Genomic DNA, 21,896 nt, shown 5'->3' with positions numbered 1-21,896 from the left:
TTTTCTGGCCAGGAGAGATTTTAAACTGTAAAGCTACATGGCTAGGACAAAACGCGGTAGCCTTGGCTGCTGACTCCGCCCATTTCAGCTTCCCAATATGGTGGAGGTACCCAGGAGAGTCATGCGTACTGCCAACTCTGGGGTCCATGTTGCCTTCAGGTAGCATGCAGCTGGCGCATAAACCTTTTTTGTCTGTATGAGTAAAAGCTAAATAGGCCATGCAGCGTGCTGCGCACCTTGGAGACACCTCTGTGTACCGAAGCAGGCATCTGCCATGCTGTGCTCAAGCCCAAATGCTGTGGCGTCTCTGTACCTTGGCGTCTCTATATCTTGGTCCACATGAGACATGAAGTAGAAAGCTGTTCTTAGCTCAATTTTAGAATTTCTTTGTAAGTTCTCTCAAGTTTTAGGTGGAAAGTTGAACCAACACGTTGGGCAGCCAAATGTAGCTGGAAGGTTTCTCCGGTCTTGCCTGGCCCCAAGGTCCCACAGCCACTTATAAAATAATCATTCAGAGGCTTAATTTTAATTACCAATTGCATGGCCTATGGCAGGCTTCTTGCTAGCTAGTTCTTATAACTTAACCCATTTCTATTTATCTATAGGTTGCCACATGGCTTCATGGCTTACCCGTATTTTCACATCTTGCTTCTCCTGGTGGTGGCTCGCAGCATCTCTCTGCCTCTCCTTTCTTCTACCTCCCTCTCCTGTTGGAATGTACTGCCTAACCTTATTCTGCCTCACCATTGGCCAAATAGCTTTGTTTATCAATCAGTCAGAGCAACACATATTCACATCATACAGAAAGACATCCCACAGTAGTGTAGTGCCATGTTAGAAGACACAATCCTGCAACAGACTTCTTGGTCCTCTGGCTCATGTAAGCTTTCCAGCCTTTCCTCTGAGATGTCCAATGAGATGTTGTGTTGTATAAGTTAGGGCTGGACACCCCATGGTTAGTTGCTCTCTGTATTATGCCTTTCTGTAATGCTCTCTGTCTGTTACAAAGGGAAGCTTCTTTGATGAGAGGTGAGAGCTACACTTATCTATGGGTATAAGGATAAATATTTAGAATTTAGTTAGGATTTATACTGATTTAGGAAAGTGGCACTAGTATTTCTACAAAGGTTTGCAGTACCAGGCTTGACTTCCCTCCTGTTGAGTGGGGCCATAAGTCTAATTAGACAGCTATTGGTTTCTGCAATATATAAGTGCCACTATTGCACCTTTCAGAATATCTCGCCTTGCTGGCCACTAATGTGATTCGTAGACATCATAGCTGGGTAGAACTATTCATTGTTTCCTCCCTTGCCAGGTTGCATAGCACCTTCCTGTACTATAAAAGCTGCTCTTCAGAGAGAAAGCTTTCCAGTCAGATTCAGGTAAAGTCATCCAAGTCCTCTGCAGTGTGGGGTGTCTTCAGTAGCAGTAGGGACTTATCTTTAATCTCTGGAAGGCAACTAAGGGTCATAACAATAGCCTATATCGTCTTGGGAGTCTTTTGGACTCCCCTGACCCACAACTCAAAAGGATGTTTCTCATACTTGGTACTGGGGTTTTGTTAGACAGTCTATGCTTTTTGCAGGGAAGGCATTATCATCCTAAGTGGCATAACTCCATTTTATATATATGCACTTATACGTGTTCTATGTAATTTTAGGTAAATATAAAATAATATTCCATATGGTCTTTAAAAGCATTCCTAGTCTTTTTTTTTCAAGACAGGGTTTGTCTGTGCCTGTTTTGGTGCCTGTCCTGGGTAGACCAGGCTGGCCTCGAACTCACTGGGATTAAAGGCGTGTGCCACCACCGCTCAGCTTAAGTCATTCCTAGTCTTATTTATCACTCCTCCCTCCTTCTTTTTCTGTATTGTCCCTTCTTCCCACTTCCCAATTAAAATCTCTTGATTTTCCTCTTCATATCATCTGTATCCCGCTATTCTCCTCCTTGGAGCCCCTTTTCCAACCCTATGATCCTTTGTGCTTTCCTTGTTTCTGTGGTTATTCCAGGTTATATACTCATATCTGAAGATTTGGCATCAGTAACCTCACATGAGAGAGAACATGCAACGTTTGTCTTTCTGGGTCTGGATTAACTCACTCCATATATAATATACTCTAGGTCCATCCATTTACCTGCAAATTTCAATTTCTTTACAACAGAATTGTAGCTAGAGTTTTCCTGCCTGGCCCACAGTCAGGCAAATCTCTCTCACCTGCCAGTCCCACAGCCACTCAGACCCGACCAAGTAAACACAGAAACTTATGTTGCTTTCAAACTGTATGGCCGTGGCAGGCTTCTTGCTAACTGTTATTACAGCTTAAATTAATCCATTTCCTTTAATCTATACCTTGCCACATGGCTCGTGGCTTACTGGCATCTTCACAAGCTGTTTCTCATCGTGGCGGCTGGCAGTGTCTCTCTGACTCAGCCTTCCACTTCCCAGCTTTATTCTCCTCCTTGCCCCGCCTATACTTCCTGCCTAGCCAACGGCCAATCAGTGTTTTATTGATTAATTAGCAACACATTTGCCATACATCCCACAGCACAGAATAATATTCCATGGTGTATATGTACCACATTTTCATTATCTGCTCATCAGGTGAAGGATGTTTAGGTTGTTTCCCATTTCCTGGCTATTGTGAATAAAGCAGTAGTGAACATGGCTGACCAAGTATCTGCGGACTAGAAGAGAGTCCTTTGGGCAGATGCTAAGGAGTGATTTATCTGGGTCATGTGGTAGTTTTATTTTGATTTTTGTAAACTCTCCACACTTATTTCCAGAGTGGCTATATTAATTTTCAATCTGATCAAAAGGGAATGAGGGTTCTCAGCCCCTCACATCCTTGTCAGAATTTGTTGTCATTTATTTTCTTAATCTTAGCCATTCCAAGTTGCTTTAATTTGCATTCCCCTAATAGCTAAAGATGCTGAACATTTTTTGAGGAATTTCTTAGTCATTTTTATTTATTCTTTTGAGAACTGTCTGTTTAGATTGATGGCCCATTTTTTAACTGGGTCACTTTTCTTCTTGACTTTTTTTTTTTTTTGAGTTCTTTATATACCTTGGATATTAATCCTCTGTCAGATGTATAACTGTCAAAGATTCTCTCATTCTGTAAATCTCATTTTCACTCAGTGTGTTGTTTCTTTAGCCACACAAAAGCTTTATAGCTTTAGGAAGTCCTATTTGTCAGTTAGTGGCCCTAATTTCTGAGCAAATAGAGTCCTGTTCAGAAAGTTCCTTCCTATACCTACACTTTTTAGGAGACTTCCCATATTTTCTCCTAGAAGTTTCAGTGTTTCAGGTTTCGCATTCAGGTCTTTGATACATTTGAAGATGATTTTTGTTAAGGGTGATAGATAGGGGTCTAATTTCATTACTCTACATGAGGACATTCAGTGTTTCCAGTACCATTTGTTGAAGATGCTATTTTTTCTACAGCATGTTTTTGGCGTCTTTGTCAAATGTCACATGGCTGGTATTGTTTGGATCCTTTATTCTGTTCCATTTTGTGCCAGTATCACATTTTTGTTGTTGTTACAGCTCTATAATAGCATATAGCTCTGCAATAGCTTGGAATCTGTTATGGTAATCCCTCCAGACTCATTCTTTTTTGCACAGGATTGCTTTTGCTACACTTTAGATTTTAAGATGTTTAGAATCTTGAGTTTTGATTGGTGGCAAAAGTTCTGGGAATTCAATGATTTAATCCACAAAGTGACAAGTAGTCAAACTACAACTTGTCCGTAGCACCAATCCAGTGCATTCAGAGAGTTTGGCAGGCAGGTACCTGTGAGTTTCTTCTCTGCCAAGGGTGAAGGTGGGCAGGTCTTCATCTAACACAATCAGCATCCCTATGAGGACATAGACACACTGGGGAAAGACCATGTGAAGACACTCTGAGAAGGTGTGGTTTCTACAAGTCAAGCAGTCAGGTCTCAGAAGAAACCAGTCCTGCTTAACACCTTGTACCATAAATCTGTAAGAAATGTTTGTGATGGTCAGTCCACTCAGACTGTAGGGCTGTATAATGGTGGCCCTCACAGACAAGTATAGGGAGAGCAGGGAAAAACTCATGAGGTAGCTGTTCAACTCCAAGGGACATGAAGTCCCCTGCACAGCGTTCCTAGGGATTTGTGCTCCTCAACAGGACTCAACCCCAGGGTCACTGGATCCAAGAGCAGCATAGGCTTTGGGGTCATCCCCTTCAGATTCTGTGCAGTAGTGTTGTTCTCACCACCATTTTCAGGGTGCTGCCTATGATACCTCGTTTGTACTTGGTCAGCCGGTGTACCTCGTTTGTACTTGGTCAGCCGGTGTACCTCGTTTGCACTTGGTCAGCCGGTGTACCTCGTTTGTACTTGGTCAGCCGGTGTACCTCTGTATAAGAATGTCTCTACAATGAGATGGAATCTGCCCCCACCTGCCTGTGACTAGTCTCATGGCATGATCTGCTTCCAGTTGGCAAAACAATAACTACCAATTCTGTGAGGCCACCCAGAGGATTAGTGGGAGTGGTACTCATGTGATCTGTGGCCCATGGTGGGGTCTTCTCCACAGCATGAGAATTTGGTATTTGCCCTGTTCCTGTCGAATTCCCATCTTTAGAGGGTGTTCCCACAGGCTTATCATCTTTGCTTCCGTGGACAATAACCCCAGAAAGATGTCGAGCAGCTATGCATTCTCCTATAGTTCTTCCTCATTAATAATGTGCACATAACATTTCTATTTTCCTAAAGCTTTTTTCCCTTACATTTTTTTGATATAACAAAGAAAGAATTATGAGGCTAAATGGAATTTTAAAATGAAAAAAGTAGAATGGTGGCCTTGTGGGATCAAGGTTTTTTGTTTTTTTGTTTTTGAGGGGAGAGGAAATTCAATAAAAGATGAATTTTCAGTGATGTAAAGTCTAATTTTACTTTTGTTTAGATTAGAATGTGGCAGTAGACAAATACACAGCTGTTAGTGAATTGCAGATTAAGGCTGATGACATGGAAATCTCATGCCTCACCTCAGACACCCCAGGACTGCTGAGAATACTCCAGGTGCCTGGATGTGGTTGGAAAATGATCCTGAGCAATCCCATTCTGCAAAGACATGCATCTGGGTTTAGGGAAACTTTTTACAAAATTTCTTGCAAGTCATTTACTTTCTCCTCCCTCAAGGAATAAAGTTAACTCTATTGTCCTTTCAAAGGAATACATAGGATTCTCATTATTGAAATGTACCATTTTTCTATTATTTTAAAAAAGATTTATTTTATGTATATGAATATTTGGCCTGCATGTTTATGTTGAATGTATATCAGGGCTGATATCCTCGAAGGTCAGAAGAGGGCATCAGATTCCCTGGAACTAGAGTTGTAGACCTTTGTGACCCAACATGTAGGTGCTAGGAATTGAACCTGGATCCTCTGCAAAAGCAGCCGGTTCTTTTAGCCACTGAGCCTTTTATCTAGTCCCTTGTTGACTATTTGAAATTTTATATCTAAGCCAAAGGAGTAAATTCTGTGAATTCATGAATGTCATGCCTGGAACTTAAATGTTTATATGGTACATATGGTTTGGTTTAATGTTGGTTTTCAAGAAAATAAGCTGCTACATTGCAGTTTATCAGCTCAAATAGAAGAGCAATGGTGTCTAAGACTGATGTCAAAGTCGACGTATGGACTGTGAGCCCTAGGAGTGTGTTTTTGAAATTATAAATGTAATTAATCATAGAGCAGGATGACCTGGCCAGGAGACAGGACTGCAAACATGCTGTGCCTGGTGAGTGTTCCTTGAGCACTGTGCTCCCCCAAGAGGCATCAATTTGTCTCGTGGCCAGGTTCCAGACGCTCTTGTGTGGCCTCAGCTAAGGAAAAGACATTTATAGGCATTTTGACATTGTAAATAGAAACCTCTTAAATTTTGTATCCTAATAATCTTTTTCGTTTCTTGGAACATGAAGTCAGAGTTTTGAAAAAGGCTAAATTCAATCTAATCTAGGTGTGCTAGACCATCCTTCACTTTTTAACTGTAATTCATTTACACTTAGTCAAAGAAAGCTATGTTTGGTATTTTTAAAAAAGATTTATTTTTATGTTTATTATTTTATTTATTTAGTGGTGTGTGTCTGTGTCTCTGTGTGCGTTTGTGTCTGTCTCTGTGTGTGTATGTGTATCTGTGTTTGTATGTGTGTCTCTCTGTCTCTCTGTCTCTCTGTGTGTGTGTGTGTGTGTGTGTGTGTGTGTGTGTGTGTGTGTGTATCATGTAGAGGCCAAACGAGTATGTCAGGTGTTCTCCTTATCACTCTCTACCTATTCCTTTCAGTCTGGGTCTTTCCCTGAACCCTGGTCTTAAATTTTGAATCTTTCTGGCCAGATAGGAAGCCATCAAGACCTGCTGGGTTCTTATCTGTCCCTTTCTCATAGCTGAGGTTATTATTTCTGTGACGTCAAATTCTCATGTTGCATATACCACAGGCATTCTTAATTGCTGAGACATCTCTCTAATGTAATGGTTAGAATTTTTTATCCTGGTGTATCAACTCTGTAATTTCAGGTCCAGTGACTACCTAGTCTGATTTTCACAGCTGAAGGGGTGGGCTAATGGATTCTTTTTTTTTTTTTTTTTAAAGATTTATTTATTTATTATGTGTACAACATGTATGACTGTAGGCCAGAAGAGGGCGCCAGATCTCATTACAGATGGTTGTGAGCCACCATGTGGTTGCTGGGAATTGAACTCAGGACCTCTGGAAGAGCAGTCAGTGCTCTTAACCTCTGAGCCATCTCTCCAGCCCGGGCTAATGGATTCTTAGATGAAGATAATACAACAAGATTTTTGAAGTCTTTGTTGTCACTGATTCAGTGCCTTCAGGACATCTGTGTGGTTCAGGTTGGACTCTGGCTCCTGCTGTGTGGTTTTTATGAGTGACAGAAGCTAGTTGGGTCCTCACCTCCTAATCTAATGCTCATTCACAGTGACCCAACCTTTTTGCAAATAGATCTGCTGAAAGCCCTCATTCCTGGAATCATCTTTATAGACAGTGGTTCCTGGAACTCCTCCAAGAGCTAGGAGCAAGAAAATTCCAGACAATACTTCTCAGTGCTGCAGTTAGCATATTGAAGTCTTCAGAAAGTTTACTTTCAGCCATTGCAGACTGAAACTCTCCTCTTCCAGCGGAGGCTCAGGCTGGGTGTGCCCCATTTATGACCCCTGGCTGCTGGGGGAAGTAGAGCTGTGGCCACTCCTGTCTCCACCTTCCTTTGGCTGACCCCTCTCTTCAGGCACACAGGGCTGATTTGATGGAAATGTGCTCTGTTTTTTGATCCATGTCTACAAGGGGAAAATATGTCAGTCCCTTAGGCTGAGCCCAGCTTTTCCTGCACACAAGGATATGAAATAAATCTCTAGAGTGAGACTTACACAGGATGCTCCCCACCACTGTCCCCCAACAACAGCATCAGCTGGTTCCTCAGGGGTGAGCTGGACGCAGTGCTGAAGTGGGTATTTTTTTTTTTCTTGGTCCTTAGCCAGGCTCTCAAAATAAGAACAACACATTTCATTTTGGAAAATTTCAGCATATATGAAAGTAAGAGCAGTCTGGTACAGTGCTATGTCTGCATTGCTTGGCTCCACCCATCATCAACTCAGTAGACAAATTTTGACCTTGCCAACATCTAGATGCTTAACTGTGAATAACCCAGATGTTCTTTGGAATCTAGCTGGTCTCTCCTGTAAATCAGTGTTGGCTGGGAGAGTCCTTTTGAGCAGAATGGGTTGAAGCATCTTTGCTATGTTTTCACAGGTACAGGTATAACACAAATCTTAAAAGGTCTTATTAATAAAAAACACGGGAGCCAGATATTGGGGTGAATGCTGAAAGATCAGAGAAACAGAACAAGCCAAAGCTAACCTCACCTCGCCAATTCCTTAGCTGATCTTGCTTCCTCAAACTGGATACTTCTGTGTCCTCATCCGAATGGATCTCAGCTGAACTGCTCCCAAAAGCCTAAAAGCCTAAAAAGGCTCTAGTTCCTGGTCTTCATGCCTTATATACCTTTCTGCTTCCTGCCATCACTTCCTGGGATTAAAGGTGTGTGTCACCATGCCTGACTGTTTCCAGTGTGGCTTTGAACTTACAGAGATCCGAATGGATCTCTGCCTCCGGAATGCTAGGATTAAAGGCATGTGTGACCCCTGCCTAAATCCATGTTTAATATAGTGGCTGTTCTGTTCTCTGATCCCCAGATAAGTTTATTGGGGTGCACAATATATCAACCACACAGAGGGACCTGTTAGGCACTTCTTGGTTCAGGATGCCTTTTCAAATCCTTATTGCAGTTAGGCCCTTTGTATGGACCAGTGGTCCATACAAACCAGTGGATGTGTCTGTGATGATATATATGTATCATACCTATGTAGGAGAGATAGATGGATGGATGGATGGATGGACGGATGGACAGACGGACAGATGGACAGACAAACAGATAGATAGATGAGAGATAGAGAGATAGAGGGAGAGAGAGAGAGAGAGAGAGGGAGAGGAGACAGATTCTGCTCTTGTACAGAACCCTACTGCAGTATCTGCTTACTTATCTTAATTTCATGAAACACCAACATTCAGTATAACTGCGATCTTAAATTTATCATCTTTGGCAAAGGATAGATGAGGCTCTCTATATAAGTCAGTTCTTTTATTTCCATGACAAATACCTGAGAGAAACTTTTAAAGGAGGAACAACATATTTTGACTTATGTTTTCAGTCCATGGCTGCACAGTTCCCTCCCTCTTAGGCCTGTGGCAAAAGAGAAACATCCCAGTGGAAAGCACGAGGGGAGAAAGCTTCTCACCTTATAGAAACCAGAGAAACAGGACAGGGAAGAGAGAGAGAAGAGAGACCAGTGGCAAGAAATAGCCTTCAAGGACATGCTCCCAGTGACCTGTTTCCTAACTGACTGGGACCCATCTCTAGTTGCAACCACCTCTCAATAACAATATCAAATTATGAATTCACAAATGCATTCACCCCTGATGAAGGTTGATGCATGTTCCAGTTGCTTTCACTGGGGGCCAGGTCTTCCCCATACAAGCATTTTAAGGGAACTCTTCCTGTTCAGCCATAATAATTTGGCAAGTTTGTTCAATTGTACTTAGGCACTTGGTAGACAAGAGACATTTTTAACCAGTAGGAAAACTGTTTATGCCTTACATTGATACTTGATAAATGTGATGATATTCTCAAGAAAGTGAAGAGACTTGAGGCAGTGAACTGAAGGGGCAATCAGTAATGCAGAGTTAAAGGAGGCAGCCTGACAGGAAAGGAGTGGGTACAAATATGGAAAACCAGAGCAGGCACTGAATTTTTCTGCTGCCATTTGCTTGAGGTTATTTCCAAGTACGGATGAAGGGTTCTCTCAGTGCTATATGACACCTGAAGCTGCACTCAGTGTTACAGTCAACAGCTGTAAATAGAAAAGGACTTGGAATCCAACAATATGAGTTTAAGCTTTGACCTTGTACTTGCTATCTGAGACATTTTAAGTGATTTATCTGATTTATCTGTTGAGTCTGTTTGCATTTTATAAAATGGATCTAGCAATACCCACCTGACAGATATAGGGTAGGTTAATGAGATAATTCTATGTAAGCAAAGTTCACCAAGAATGAAATTCATTATCCAGGCAGCTGGTGTTTCTATGTTCACACTGATGCCATGGAGACATCAAAACTAAGTCTGGTTTCCTTGTACCTTTCTTATGGAGAAGGTAACATAGAATTTGGTCATTTCATATTTTTATTTTTAAATACTAATTTTTATTCTATGTGTTTGAGGGTTTTGCCTTCATGTATGTCTGTGCATTATGTATATCCCTGATGCCTAAGGATGCCAGAAGAGGGCATTGGATCCCTTTGAACTAGAGTTAGAGATCATTGTGAGCCACCATATGGATGTTAGAAATTGAACCCTGGTCCTCTGGAAGGGCTAGTGATCCATCTCTTTAGTCTCAAGTTCTTTTTAAAGAGAGAAATACAGTTGCTCAGAATGGTTATTTTTAGGCTGGCTTGTCTGTCCTCTGGCAGTGAGATTTTTGTGAAGTTGTAAAAAAGACAAAGGATGAGACATTCAAAGTAGGTTGGGGCCTTGACTGTCATGCTGGGGAGTACAGACTCACTCATATATTAAGCTCTGTATTATATAATATTTTCAGTGTTATATAATACTGAAAAGAAAAAAATCTCAGTCTAAGTCAGAATAGAGGCCTTCACAAGTCAGGTGACAGGAGCTGAGTTAGGAGAAAGAAGTAGTCACGTGGGCTGCAGAGCCCTATGGAGTAGTCAAACATGAGCTTCAAATGACTTACCATAGCTAACTCAAAAGGGCAATCTGGGTGCCTCATGTTGATAAGGAAAACATGTAGTTGCTGGGACTCACAACATGAGTGAGTTTCCCTGGGTCCTGAGTGAGCTTCCCTGGGTATGACTTGCTCATGGTGCTTCACATAGTTATGGCGTCTGCTGTTCTTGACCACATCCTCATAAGTAAATGCAATTGTAGGGATGCTTCTTATGGGGTCTTCCAATACTCAAATGATGATGTAAATTGAAGTAGCAACTCAGGGCAATTTTGTCAGGGGAACAAGAAAATGTAGCTGGGGTTCTGGCTCTGATGGCCAACTTAATTTAAGAGTAATGAAAAGCCATGATTGTACTGAGAAAGGATTTTTTTTTTTTGAGACAGAGTTTCTCTTATAGTCAAGGATGACTTTGAACTCATGATCCTCTTGTCTCCACCTACCAGGTGCTGCATTTACAGGTGTGTGCCACCTGGCTTTTTGTTTCTGTGAGACAGACAGGGTTTCACACTGTAGCCCAGGCTGTCCTCAAACTCATGGTAATCCTCCTGCCTTTATCTACTAGAATCATGCATGAACCACCATGCTCAGGCTAAATTCTACACCTGTATACTTCTTGAAGACATTGTCTTCTCCATTAGCCATTGAATGGGATCAAAGCTGATCTATACTCCACCATATTCCCTGTCCTCTCATATTGATCTACATTCCTTAGCACTATGTGGCAGGGTCTATCTGTTGCCATTCTAAGATCTTATCTTCCAAAGAATGTGTCCATTTCTTACATTGTAATATAAGCTCTACAAGCAGGCATAGTTTCTTTCTGTCCTTCACCATTTCTCTAGAACCCACAACATCGTGACACATGGTGGGTGCAAAGCACGCTTGCTGAATGAGTGTGATTAATAAATTTGTGCTGGGCAACATCTCTTTTCAACGATCTGATTGTTATTTTATAGCGTGGAATAAAGATACTGCACATCTTTGGAAAATCGCCTAAGATAGTAGGACTGACATCATTATAAGGAAACTGAAGGAGTGAACAAAATGTTCCTAAGTGGCTCTCCAGCTTCCAGTCTAAGGAGGCTGTAGGACCATTTGTTTCAGGGTTGGTTACATATAGGTAAACTGTGGTAAAGAGACAAGGCAACAGATTATCAAGCACCATTACTGTGCCAGTATCCTTTTGGGTCTCTTTTGGCACATCCTTCCCCAAGTTTTATATCATGACAGAGGCCAGAGCTTGTAAGGCTGTCTATCTCAATGATTCCCAACATTGACACCATCAACATTTGGGACTGGAACATTCCTTAAGGTGCACTGTACAATGTTTAGCAGCATCCCTAAACTCCATTCGTTAGAGGCTAATAGCAGGTCCCCAGTTGTAACCACCAGGGATCTCTCCAGATATTGATAATGTGTCCTGTTGGGTAAAAAGCTCCCAGAGAATTACTGCCCTGTATGATGTCACATCTGATTGTATTTTTCCACGTCTAATTACTCCCTGTCACTTGCTCTAATCTGGCCATATTGGCCTCTGGATCTTTCTTGAATGTTCTAGGCAAGTTCTTCTGGAAGTCTTTTCATTGCCCGTTGACTTTACTTGGGGTGATCCTTCCATGGACACCCCTCTTATCTTCATTCAGTCACCATCTAGCTCCAGTTGTTGTATTCCGGCACATCTTCTTTAAAAGCCTGGTCTTTCCAGCCCTCCCAGATCAGTTCTTGGACTGAAGTTGGTGCTCAGTGAGCTGTTGAATGAATGGGTGGGTAAGTGAATACACGTATTACTGAATATTCCTTTAATCTGGAACTCTTCGGTGTAAGCCATGGAGAAAGACTCATTAATATACAAATAGAATGTTTGACTTCAAGCTGTTGAGGAAAACTGATATTCTACCCTGAGTTTGAAAATTAATCTCTGAATGACACATTTCATATTACTTCAAAATTATGTTTACTTGTACATGAACAGTATTTTGACAAGGGTGCATCTTTTGGTAATTTAAGTGAGCTACTAACTTCAAAGACATCTGCTTTGTCTCAGCCTGGCAGCATTAATTGGACTCAGATTCACTTTCTCAAGGATATTTTATAGCTTTCAATGATTAAACAATAGTTTTCCATAAAAATATACCGACATAGTTTCTCTTATCATGAATATTCACAATTTCTTATAAGTCAGCAGTCTTGAAACTATAAAACAAACTTCTTTATCAATTGAGTTTGTTCTTTGATAATTTTACACATGTATATACTGCACTCTGATTGCTCCTCCCCATTGGGTCCCTCTCATCACTATCAACTCCCTTTCCTACAAGTCCCTTTTTCAGATTTGTGACTTTTGGTTTGGTTTTTCCAGACAGGGTTTCTCTGTGTAGTTTTGGTGCCTGTCCTGGATCTTGCTCTGTAGACCAGGCTGGCCTCCAACTCACAGAGATCTGCCTGGCTCTGCCTCCCGAGTGCTGGGATTAAAGGTGTGCGCCCCTGCCACTCGGCTTGGTTTGGTTTTATAACCCACTTGGTTTAATCAGGGCTGGGTGTGGCCATTGGATTGGAACCTGATGGGGTCAGTGCACAGCTGAAAGCAACAACTCCCCTCTCCGTGAGTCTGTCAAGAACCAGCACGAGGGTGCAGGCCCCTGAGCTCATTCATGCTCCCTCCAAACTAAATCTTTTAATAGTACAGGAGAGTTCATTGTCCATGCAGGCACTTGAACTTTACAGTGTGTGCTACAGAAGATGCAAAGATTTAACAAAAACATTTCATATTTATGGATATTTAAACATTTCCTTCCTTGCTCATCAAACAAAATTGAAATCCATTCAGTGTTTTGCTTTGTCAAAAAGCAATGGCTTTAGCAGTTTCTTATCACTTCTTTCAATGCTTAAAGTGAAGCAAACTAAAGCATGTGCCTCTGTTTTAGCTTTGAATTAAAATAAAAGCCAACTTGATAATATTTGATTTGGGGGTCTTAATAATTTATGTTTACAATCCACATGTTTTTTCATGGTACTCACTCAGTAAGTTAAAATGCATCTCTCAGATAACCAAGGCAATTTATCTGTAGTATAGAATGTCTGGATACAAACCAAGCAAATTCTAGACTACCGCTGCCTATACTAATGGTGTATGGCAATTTACCACCACAGGAGGCCTGTCTGTGTGGGTATCTGCTATATATTTCAAAAATGGTCACAAATTTTCCTCTGCACAAAGGGCTTGAGACACAAATCTTGCAAATATTGAATGTGTGTTCTCTTTTGCATTTGAGCAAAGAAAAGATTTTTCTCATAATATAGTTCTAGAGAAAGCAGTTTCCTATTTAAAAATCTCTGTTGCTAACAGTCCTCATGTAGCTTCAGCCAGTCACAGTATCTCTGCAAACACAACCAAGAGGAAAGCCAGCATCACGGAAAACCAGATGAGCCCAGAAACTCTTGCTAGAGTGCAGAGGGGGAGGTCTGTTCAACAGGAGGAGCTCTGAGAGGTGCTAGGTACCCAGGGCAGGGAACACAGCTTTCACTGAAGAAAGCCTGCTGCCTTGACTCCAGCTGTTCTGTGTCTAAAGAAGACCACGTCCTTGAACTAAAAAGGAGAGTTGGTTGCGAAAATCAAAACAGGAACTCATCCTGTTCCTGTAGCAGAAAGAAGCGACATAAGCCCTGGCAGTTTGATCATATTCGAGGTTGTATATATATATATATTTTTTTTTTTTGGCATGGCCTCTTGCTTCGTTGGCAAGTTGAAGACTACTGCTCCTCGATTCAGCCACTTGTTGTGAAGTGCCCTTTGATGGCATAAAACATGATCTCATGGGAAAGGGATAGGTTTTCTTAGAAAGCGAGTTTGCTGTGGGCAGAAGGGCAGAAATGGAAGTGTAACTATGAGTGGAACCAAAGCCAAATAAAAGCCATTTTGCAGAATGACTTCAGTGGGTATTCCAGGAACATAAAGATGAGTCAATGCTAGGAAATCTAGACATACAATTTATATAACAACAAGAGACAAATGAAAGCAATAATAATTTATACAGAACGTAAAATGGCATGATACAATTCAACATTCATTATAGCAGCCCATTATGGGGTAAATTCTTCAAACATCTTTGAGATCAAAATAAAACGACTGCTGATGTGACTGAGTTCCAGGGAAGGGTGACATTGTTATTTGCAGTCTATATAATTTTTTTGTTCTGTTTTGTGTTGTTCAGAAAGCCTTGAGACTTAACTGAAAACTGGCCCATGGTGAAAAGTCAGTGTGACAACTCGTAACAAAATTTTATTAGCATTTTATGTCAGGAATGATCAGTAGCGAGAACAGTGGGCATCAGAAGAATGGAATGAGGAAGCTCTCTTGTCACCTATTAGGAAATCTAAATGTATAGGAGTATTATCAAGAAATGTACCACAATGGTTAAACTGGATTGAGAGGTGAAGTATATTAAAGAGAAGTATGTGCAGATGTAACTGTCTTATTAAATAAGAAACACAGAGGCAAATGCAGAGTTAAAAGCCCAAGAGGTCAGAGCAGTAGCTAAGAGCTGAGACTAAAACCTTTTTCTTACCCCTCACTGCTGCTGCTGTCCTTCCCCTCAGAAAGAGACCTACTTCCTGTGTATCTTTTTATTGACTTTCTGTTCTGCTTTCTCATTGGTTGTAAACCCAACCACATGACCTCCTCATCACTACTTGTCTATACAGACCTCCAGGTCTTCTATGGTTGGTATTGAGATTAAAAGTGTGTGTCTCCATGTTGATGGTGTCCTTGAACACACAGAGATCTGCCTGTCATGTGGTCAGGATTAAGGGTGTGTGCTACCACTGCCAGACTTCTGCTATGGCTTGCTATTAGCTCTGACCCCCAGGCACTTTTATTTATTAACATACAAATAAAATCACATTTCAGCACAAATAAAATATCACCATAAGTACAGACAACTCTGTCTTCTTTCGGGGGCAAGGAAGGTATGGGTTGTGCTGATAGGGTACTGGATAGAGGTCCTGAAAGTATCTAAGATTAGTGGCTGTCTTAGTATTTCTATTGCGGCAATGAAACACCATGAAAGCAAGTTGGGAAGGAAAGGGTTTATTTGGCTTACACTTCAGCATTGCTGGACAGGAACCCAAAGAGGGCAGGATCCCTGAGGCAAGAGCTGATGCAGCGGCCATAGAGCGGAGCTGCTTACTGGTTTGCTTCCCATAGCTTGCTTAGCCCACCTTCTTATAGAGCCTAGGACCAACAGCCAGGGATGGCACTACTCACCATGGGTTGGGCCCTCCCTCATTGATCACTAAATGAGAAAATTCGATATAAATGTAATTAACGAGGCAATTCCATGTAATTTATCTGGTAATCAGGAGAGGTTTATTTCTGGGGTAACTTACAGCCAATAGGGGTTGGTTACAGGATCTGGGAGAGATGAGGTACCATCCAGTGGAGAAATCTGGCTTGGTCTACCATCCAGCTTCCAGGACCATGAGGTATCCAGAAGAACTAAGCGCGTAAGCACCTCGAGTCTTAAAGGCCTCCTTCTCAGCCACACCCCAGGGGCAGGACATAGGCAGGTGTGGCAGTTACCTGCTGTCACACTAGAGGCAGTATTTCAAGGTCAAAGCTGGAACCCACTACATCTCCCCACTTTTGTCTAAATAAGAAAATTCTAACCTAATACAAAACTATTTATAATAGGGATGGTTATCAAGTATTGTCCCGGAGGAATAAGGGATAATGACCTAGACAGGATGAAACTACACCAACAAAAACAATATCAAATAAGAAACACATACTAAAAAATCCAGAGGAGTCTGGAATATAGGTAAATGGCACATTGCAGAGATCATTCCAAAAGATATCCTACCTTGAAGAACCTGAATCTAATACTTAATATGTTCTAACTAAGATACAAGAAGATTGTAATTATAACTGTTAGTCTCCAATCTCAAGGCCAAAGCTGGAACAGCTACTCACTACAATGCCTAACAGCTGGATCTCGTGGAGGCATTTCCTCAAATGAGGTTTCTTCCTCTCTGATGACTCTAGCTTTTGTCAAATTGACACATAAAACCAGCCAGTACAGTGGTATGCCAATAATACCAGTTCTTAGTGGGCTAAGGCAGGAGAGTTATGAATTTAAGGCCAGCTTTTACAAGATTTTATCTCAAACAACAATAACAGCTATTAGGGCAGGTATCTGGGATAAGGGATGGGAAGAGAGGGTGGGCGGCAGAGATTGTAGGTGAGGCTTTGGAACAGTGGTGATAGAATGCCTGCCACAGGGCTGTGGAAATGGCCCAGTCACTATAATGAATGTCAGTATGAAGACCTGAATTTGATCCCCAGAACCTGTAGGCATAGTGGTGCTTGCTTGTAATCCCAGTGCTGGGAAAGTGGAGACAAGTAGATCCCTGGGGCTTGTTGGGAAGTCAGCCTAGCCTTTTTGGTGAGTCCCAGGCCAATGAAAGATCTGTCAAAAGAAGTAATGGACAGTGCCTGATAAACACACCAAAGGTATGGCTTCCACATGCATGTGCATACACTTGCACATTCACTTTCACACACGTGCACCTGCAGGACACTAACACTCTATCCACCCTCATCTCTTTCCATCTCCCCAGGAATACCTATCCATGTACAGGACTTGGGGAGAGAGCCAAGAAATGTGCTTTTGTTTAGATCTTTTTAAAAAAAATTATGTTAGCTAAGTAGCTTTATTCTTTGGATATAATAAAGGCAGGACATGACACAATAAGAAGGCAAATATAGATGTATTAAGCTATGGGTAAATTTTGAGGGCTATATAATCTTCCACATTGCCACTCTGGAAGACAGTAGTCACATACATTTCAAACTCATTACTCTTGGTGAACTTTTTTGACTATTCTTCGGGCACTACCATCCTTACGGACTTGAGGGCTTTAGTGGTAGCAAATCTCCATATTATATAGACAAACTTTTAATTTTTCAATTTTTATTATTTGATAATTTCATACACACATATAATACATTTTTACCAAAGCATTTCTCTCCTCCAGTCCCCCACTGCTTTTCTCTTCCAGCTCTCCCAGCTCTCTCTACGTTTTAAGCCATACAGTCCACTTAGCGCTGCCTGTGTACACAGTGTAGGAGCATTGCTTGGAGCCTCTCAGCAGTTTTACCCTTGAAGAAAGCTGACTCTCCTTCCCCCAGCAGCCATCAGTTGCCTATAGCTCCTCAGCTAGGGGTGGGACTTCATGGGCTTCTCCTCCGTCCATGCGGAGATTTTGGCTGACTTGATTTGTGCCAGTCTTGTGCATACAGTCACAGCTGCTAGGAGTTTGTGTGTGCAACAGTCCAGCAATGTCCAAGAAAAATAATTGTGTCACTGTAGAACTCCATTAACTTTGGCTCTTCCATGCTTTCCGCTACAATGTTCACTAATATTCTTCTCTTTGGCCTCCCCCATCTTCACCATGATCTACATGGTTTTGTCTAAGTGTTGGAGCCAGGTCTGTGTTTTCCTCATGCCTGTAGGAAGGTCCAGTTTTCATTTCCCTTTTTTTTCCTTTAATTGTTGTTACACACACACACACACACACACACACACACACACACACACACACACACACTCCTAAATATAAAAACACAACCTTCTCATCTGTATAAAGTTGTATGTATGTTTTCAGGACTGATCATTTGGTATTGGGAAGACGATTGCTCATACTCCCAGCATTCCTTAGGTGCCTGTAGTTCTTTGTCTAGGGTTGAGGCCTGACGAGCTTTCCTCCTTTTACATTAGTATGTCAATTGGTGTCATCTTTGTTCAGATCATCTTTAGGCAGTCATGTCAGTGAAATGTCTCTGACATTTCTAGGAGATACAATCTCACGTCCAATTTCCTGTTCCTCTGGCTCTCACAATCTTTCCATTCTCTCTTCTGTAATGATCCCTGAGCCTTAAACGCAAGAGTTGTATTGTAGATGTATTTGTAGTTACTGGGCTTTGCAACTCTGCATGTCAATTAATGGTTGTGGTTTTCTGTAATGGTCTCTGCTGCAAAGAGAAGTGTCCTTGATGTGGGGTGAGAAGTATACTTATCTGAGGATATAATGATAAATATTTAGAATACAGTTAGGGATTATGCTGGTTAATAGAGCGGTAGTTATAGGTTCTCCTCCAAGGTCTGTGACTTCATTAGGTAGCGGGCTCAGTTTCTAGTACCAAGCATGAGTCCCTCTTGATGAACAGGTCTTACATTCAACTAGAGAGCTGTTGGTCACTGTCATGTGCGCCTCTGTTGTACCTTTAAGGTTATCGTGCCATGCGGGTGGTTGTGGTTCATAGTCATCATACCTGCGAGTAGGACTGTTGGGTGCTTCCCTTCTGTGAATGCTTGCATGGCATTTCTGGCACCATGAAAGCTAGTCCTCAGGAAGAAGGGGTCAGGTCAGATTCAGTTCTGGTCCTCTGGCCCTTTGTCTGAAGTGCGTGGTGTTTTGAGCAATAGGGACTTAGGAAGGTCCAGTTTGATTTGGGCTTTTCGGCTACTTTAGAATAAACCTTTAATTCAAAGTCATTTTTTTTAGTCCAATGTTTGAGTTGTAGCACTGTATTAAGGTCATGTGTCTGTAATAAATGAAATGAAATGCTGCTTGAATCAGATCCTTTATATTTTCCCTTGCTCCCAGGGTCTCTTTGAGATCAATTTATAAAGTCATTCAGTGAGTCTGCTTGGTGCACTGGAAAGATGGGCCAAGTAGGCCATTTGGTTGTGAGCACTATCTATGCTGAGACTTTGAGCTGGTTGGCATGGTACCCAATTTGGATGGCATGGTGTACTATGGCAAAGCTGCCATTCCCATGGGTCAGCAAAACTTCACTTTTAGTTTAAAACAAGTTGTTCTTTCTATTTCTATTTTAGGTAGATTGAAAGTGGTTGGGATAAATATGAATAAGCTATAAAAATAAATGTCCAAAATTAAACTGCAAAGAGCCACGTACTATTTTTCACATAACAGGATTTAACCAGATTATGACATAAAGTTGGGGGATTAAATCACTCAGCACTGATGCCTTTATAAAAGGACAGGACTTTTGAACCTTCAGTTTTGCCCAAAGCATGTGTTTTAGAGTATTGTATTCAAGTATTACATCCTCTATTTTTGTGTCTTAGGCAACTTTTTCCTGCACCTGTGAGGACCAGTACATTGGCACATTCTGTGAAGAATTTGATGCTTGCCAGAGGAAACCCTGCCAGAACGAGGCGAGCTGTATCGATGCAAATGAGAAGCAGGATGGAAGCAATTTCACTTGCCACTGCCTTCCTGGTAAGGTTTACTCAGCCAGTAGCCAGCAGGTGTCTCTCTGGAGAATGTATGCACATCAATTACGGGTGGGCAAGCAATATTCTGTTCAGCTGCTGGACAAAAGGGTCTCATTTTAACTCATCAGTCTGCATACACTTAAGGACTGGGAGAAGGAAGTGGACGTAGGCCAAACACACCCTGGGCTTGCTTTCAGATGTTAGGGTGTTTTGATCAGGAAAATGATATTCTTAGTCAAGCAGTAAACTGTATGTTTCAGAAAACAATTGCACAAGTATGTCCTGAAATGGGGTGGTATTGCTCTAGGTGATTACATCAAGTCACTTAAGAAAAAATCTAGGATGAACCACACAAGTTGTTGTGCACAGGCACCCGAGCCTCCCATTTATGATCATTTTCTTTGGTTCATGTGTGAACCTCAGCCTGAGTTCCCAGCAGGCTGTTCTCCATTACAGGGCAAGTCTTATTAATATGGGGTATTCTCGAATGGAACATGAGATTTGAAATTCTCTAAGCATTTGAGCAGTTGATACTGTTGTGAAAAAGTGAAAGAATATTAAATTTTTCTCTTGCCATGTGAACAACTCAAATCACTTTTCTCCTTTTGCATCTCGTCCTGTTGCCAGTCTCTGCCACTGTGTGGGAACTTGGAGTGAGATAGGGGTTGAAACTGGAGGGGGGATGGGAGTCATAGAGGTTTGTTACTCCCTGTATGAAACACAGCCGAACAGTGTAGAAGTTTATCAACTGGAAAGGACAGTTCTTACTTATCAAATTTTAGGAATCAGATAGTAATTTGCCACATTTGTCAAGTCATTTTGTGTGTGTGTGTGTGTGTGTGTGTGTGTGTGTGTGTGTGTATGTGTATGTGATAGACCAGATGATACTATTTTTCTACATACACATTTCTAAAAGGTCATTGCATATTGTAGCTTCTATTTTCTGGCTATTTACAGGTTGATCACATGCGTCCTTTCACGGCAGTGCACATGGAACAATGTCATTCATTTGAACCATTATGCCTCCTACGTTTGCATGTCTGGGTTAGATTCTTCTCCAACCCACTCATCTGAATGCCACCTTGGTATCTCTATTTGGATGTTCCAGGCCCTCGTAAGCTCAGGCATTTCAAAACTGAACTCAGTGGCCCCAGCTCTACATAGCTCATCTTCCTGTCTTCCAGCCAGTCCTCTACAAGTTATCCTAGGTGCCCCTTGCCTTCTATTTCTTCACTGTTTTTACTTCCAAGTACCCTCTATTTTTACCACCTGTAACAGTCATTTTTTTCTTACTGTAACAAAGATACCTGAAGGAAAAGCTCAAGGGGAAGAACTTCTTCGGGTCCTGATTGCATGGTTGTTTGAATCCTTTATTCTTGGACTGTAGTTAGATAGACTTTGCTTTTATAGTTATTACATTTTATGCCTTATTTAAGATACTGCTTTCTTGTTTCTGATCATATTTTATTTCTTCTGTTAAGAAAACAGCTATTTCATAGTACCATATTTATCAACAGCTATGAGTTGTTTTACTGCACTGCTTGTTAATAAGGCAGTTGTAGTATTTCCTGAATATTGTGTCTTGCCATCCCTGCCCCACCCCCCAATTTTCCAAGGAATATCATGTTTACACCTAGGTGTCACCGCATGTTGTTCACAGATTAAACGGGGCTCAAGATGAAATGAATGCTTTCGCTGGTGTGAACACAGTGCTTTGAGTCTCTTTTTGGAGATGGGTTGCCTGTTTGAAGTTGTCCACCTGTAGGAAACTCTCATCCCACGGAAGCTTACTTTGTTTAGTGGGATTTTAAAACAGCTATAGAGTTACAGACACTATTTAAAAGCTTTTTTAAAATTCTTTGAAAGTTTCATATATACATACAATGAAATAGGATTGTATTCATCTCCCATTTACCCCCTCCAACTCCTCCGGGATCTCCCTCCACATGCTCCCCTCTCAACTTTATATCCTTTATGATCCTTTAAAAAAATAGTTTATTAAGTCCAGTTTGTCAGTGTTCTTAGTTACTTGAGTCAGTGTTGGTAGAAGAAAGAGTGACCCTACGGGATGTATTACAGCTTTTGCTAGCAGCAGCGGGATCAGCTTCTGATGAACTGAATGCCTAGCAGCTTGCAGAAGCCTCTTTATTGTTACACAAAAGGTACTTTTAAGTACGTCAATTTCTGCATACCAAACCTCTTATCTGATCCAGCAGTTGTCTGAAGGAAGAATCACCTAAGCAATTCTCA

At 41.5% G+C, this 21,896-nt stretch overlaps 1 protein-coding gene across 1 annotated transcript in view; it reads left to right on the top strand.

Annotated features, from left to right (window-relative positions):
- The window catches only part of Dner (delta/notch like EGF repeat containing), a 196,124-nt gene that overhangs the window by 62,272 nt on the left and 111,956 nt on the right, over nucleotides 1–21,896 (top strand). Inside the window, exon 6 of the mRNA XM_059278712.1 lies at nucleotides 19,497–19,650. Coding sequence (XP_059134695.1) covers nucleotides 19,497–19,650 — 154 coding nt within the window. The remainder of the gene's footprint in view (nucleotides 1–19,496; nucleotides 19,651–21,896) is intronic.

Source organism: Peromyscus eremicus, chromosome 13 (genome assembly GCF_949786415.1).
Source record: "Peromyscus eremicus chromosome 13, PerEre_H2_v1, whole genome shotgun sequence".
Taxonomy (NCBI): domain Eukaryota; kingdom Metazoa; phylum Chordata; class Mammalia; order Rodentia; family Cricetidae; genus Peromyscus; species Peromyscus eremicus.
This window is presented reverse-complemented; position numbering and strand designations above follow the sequence as displayed.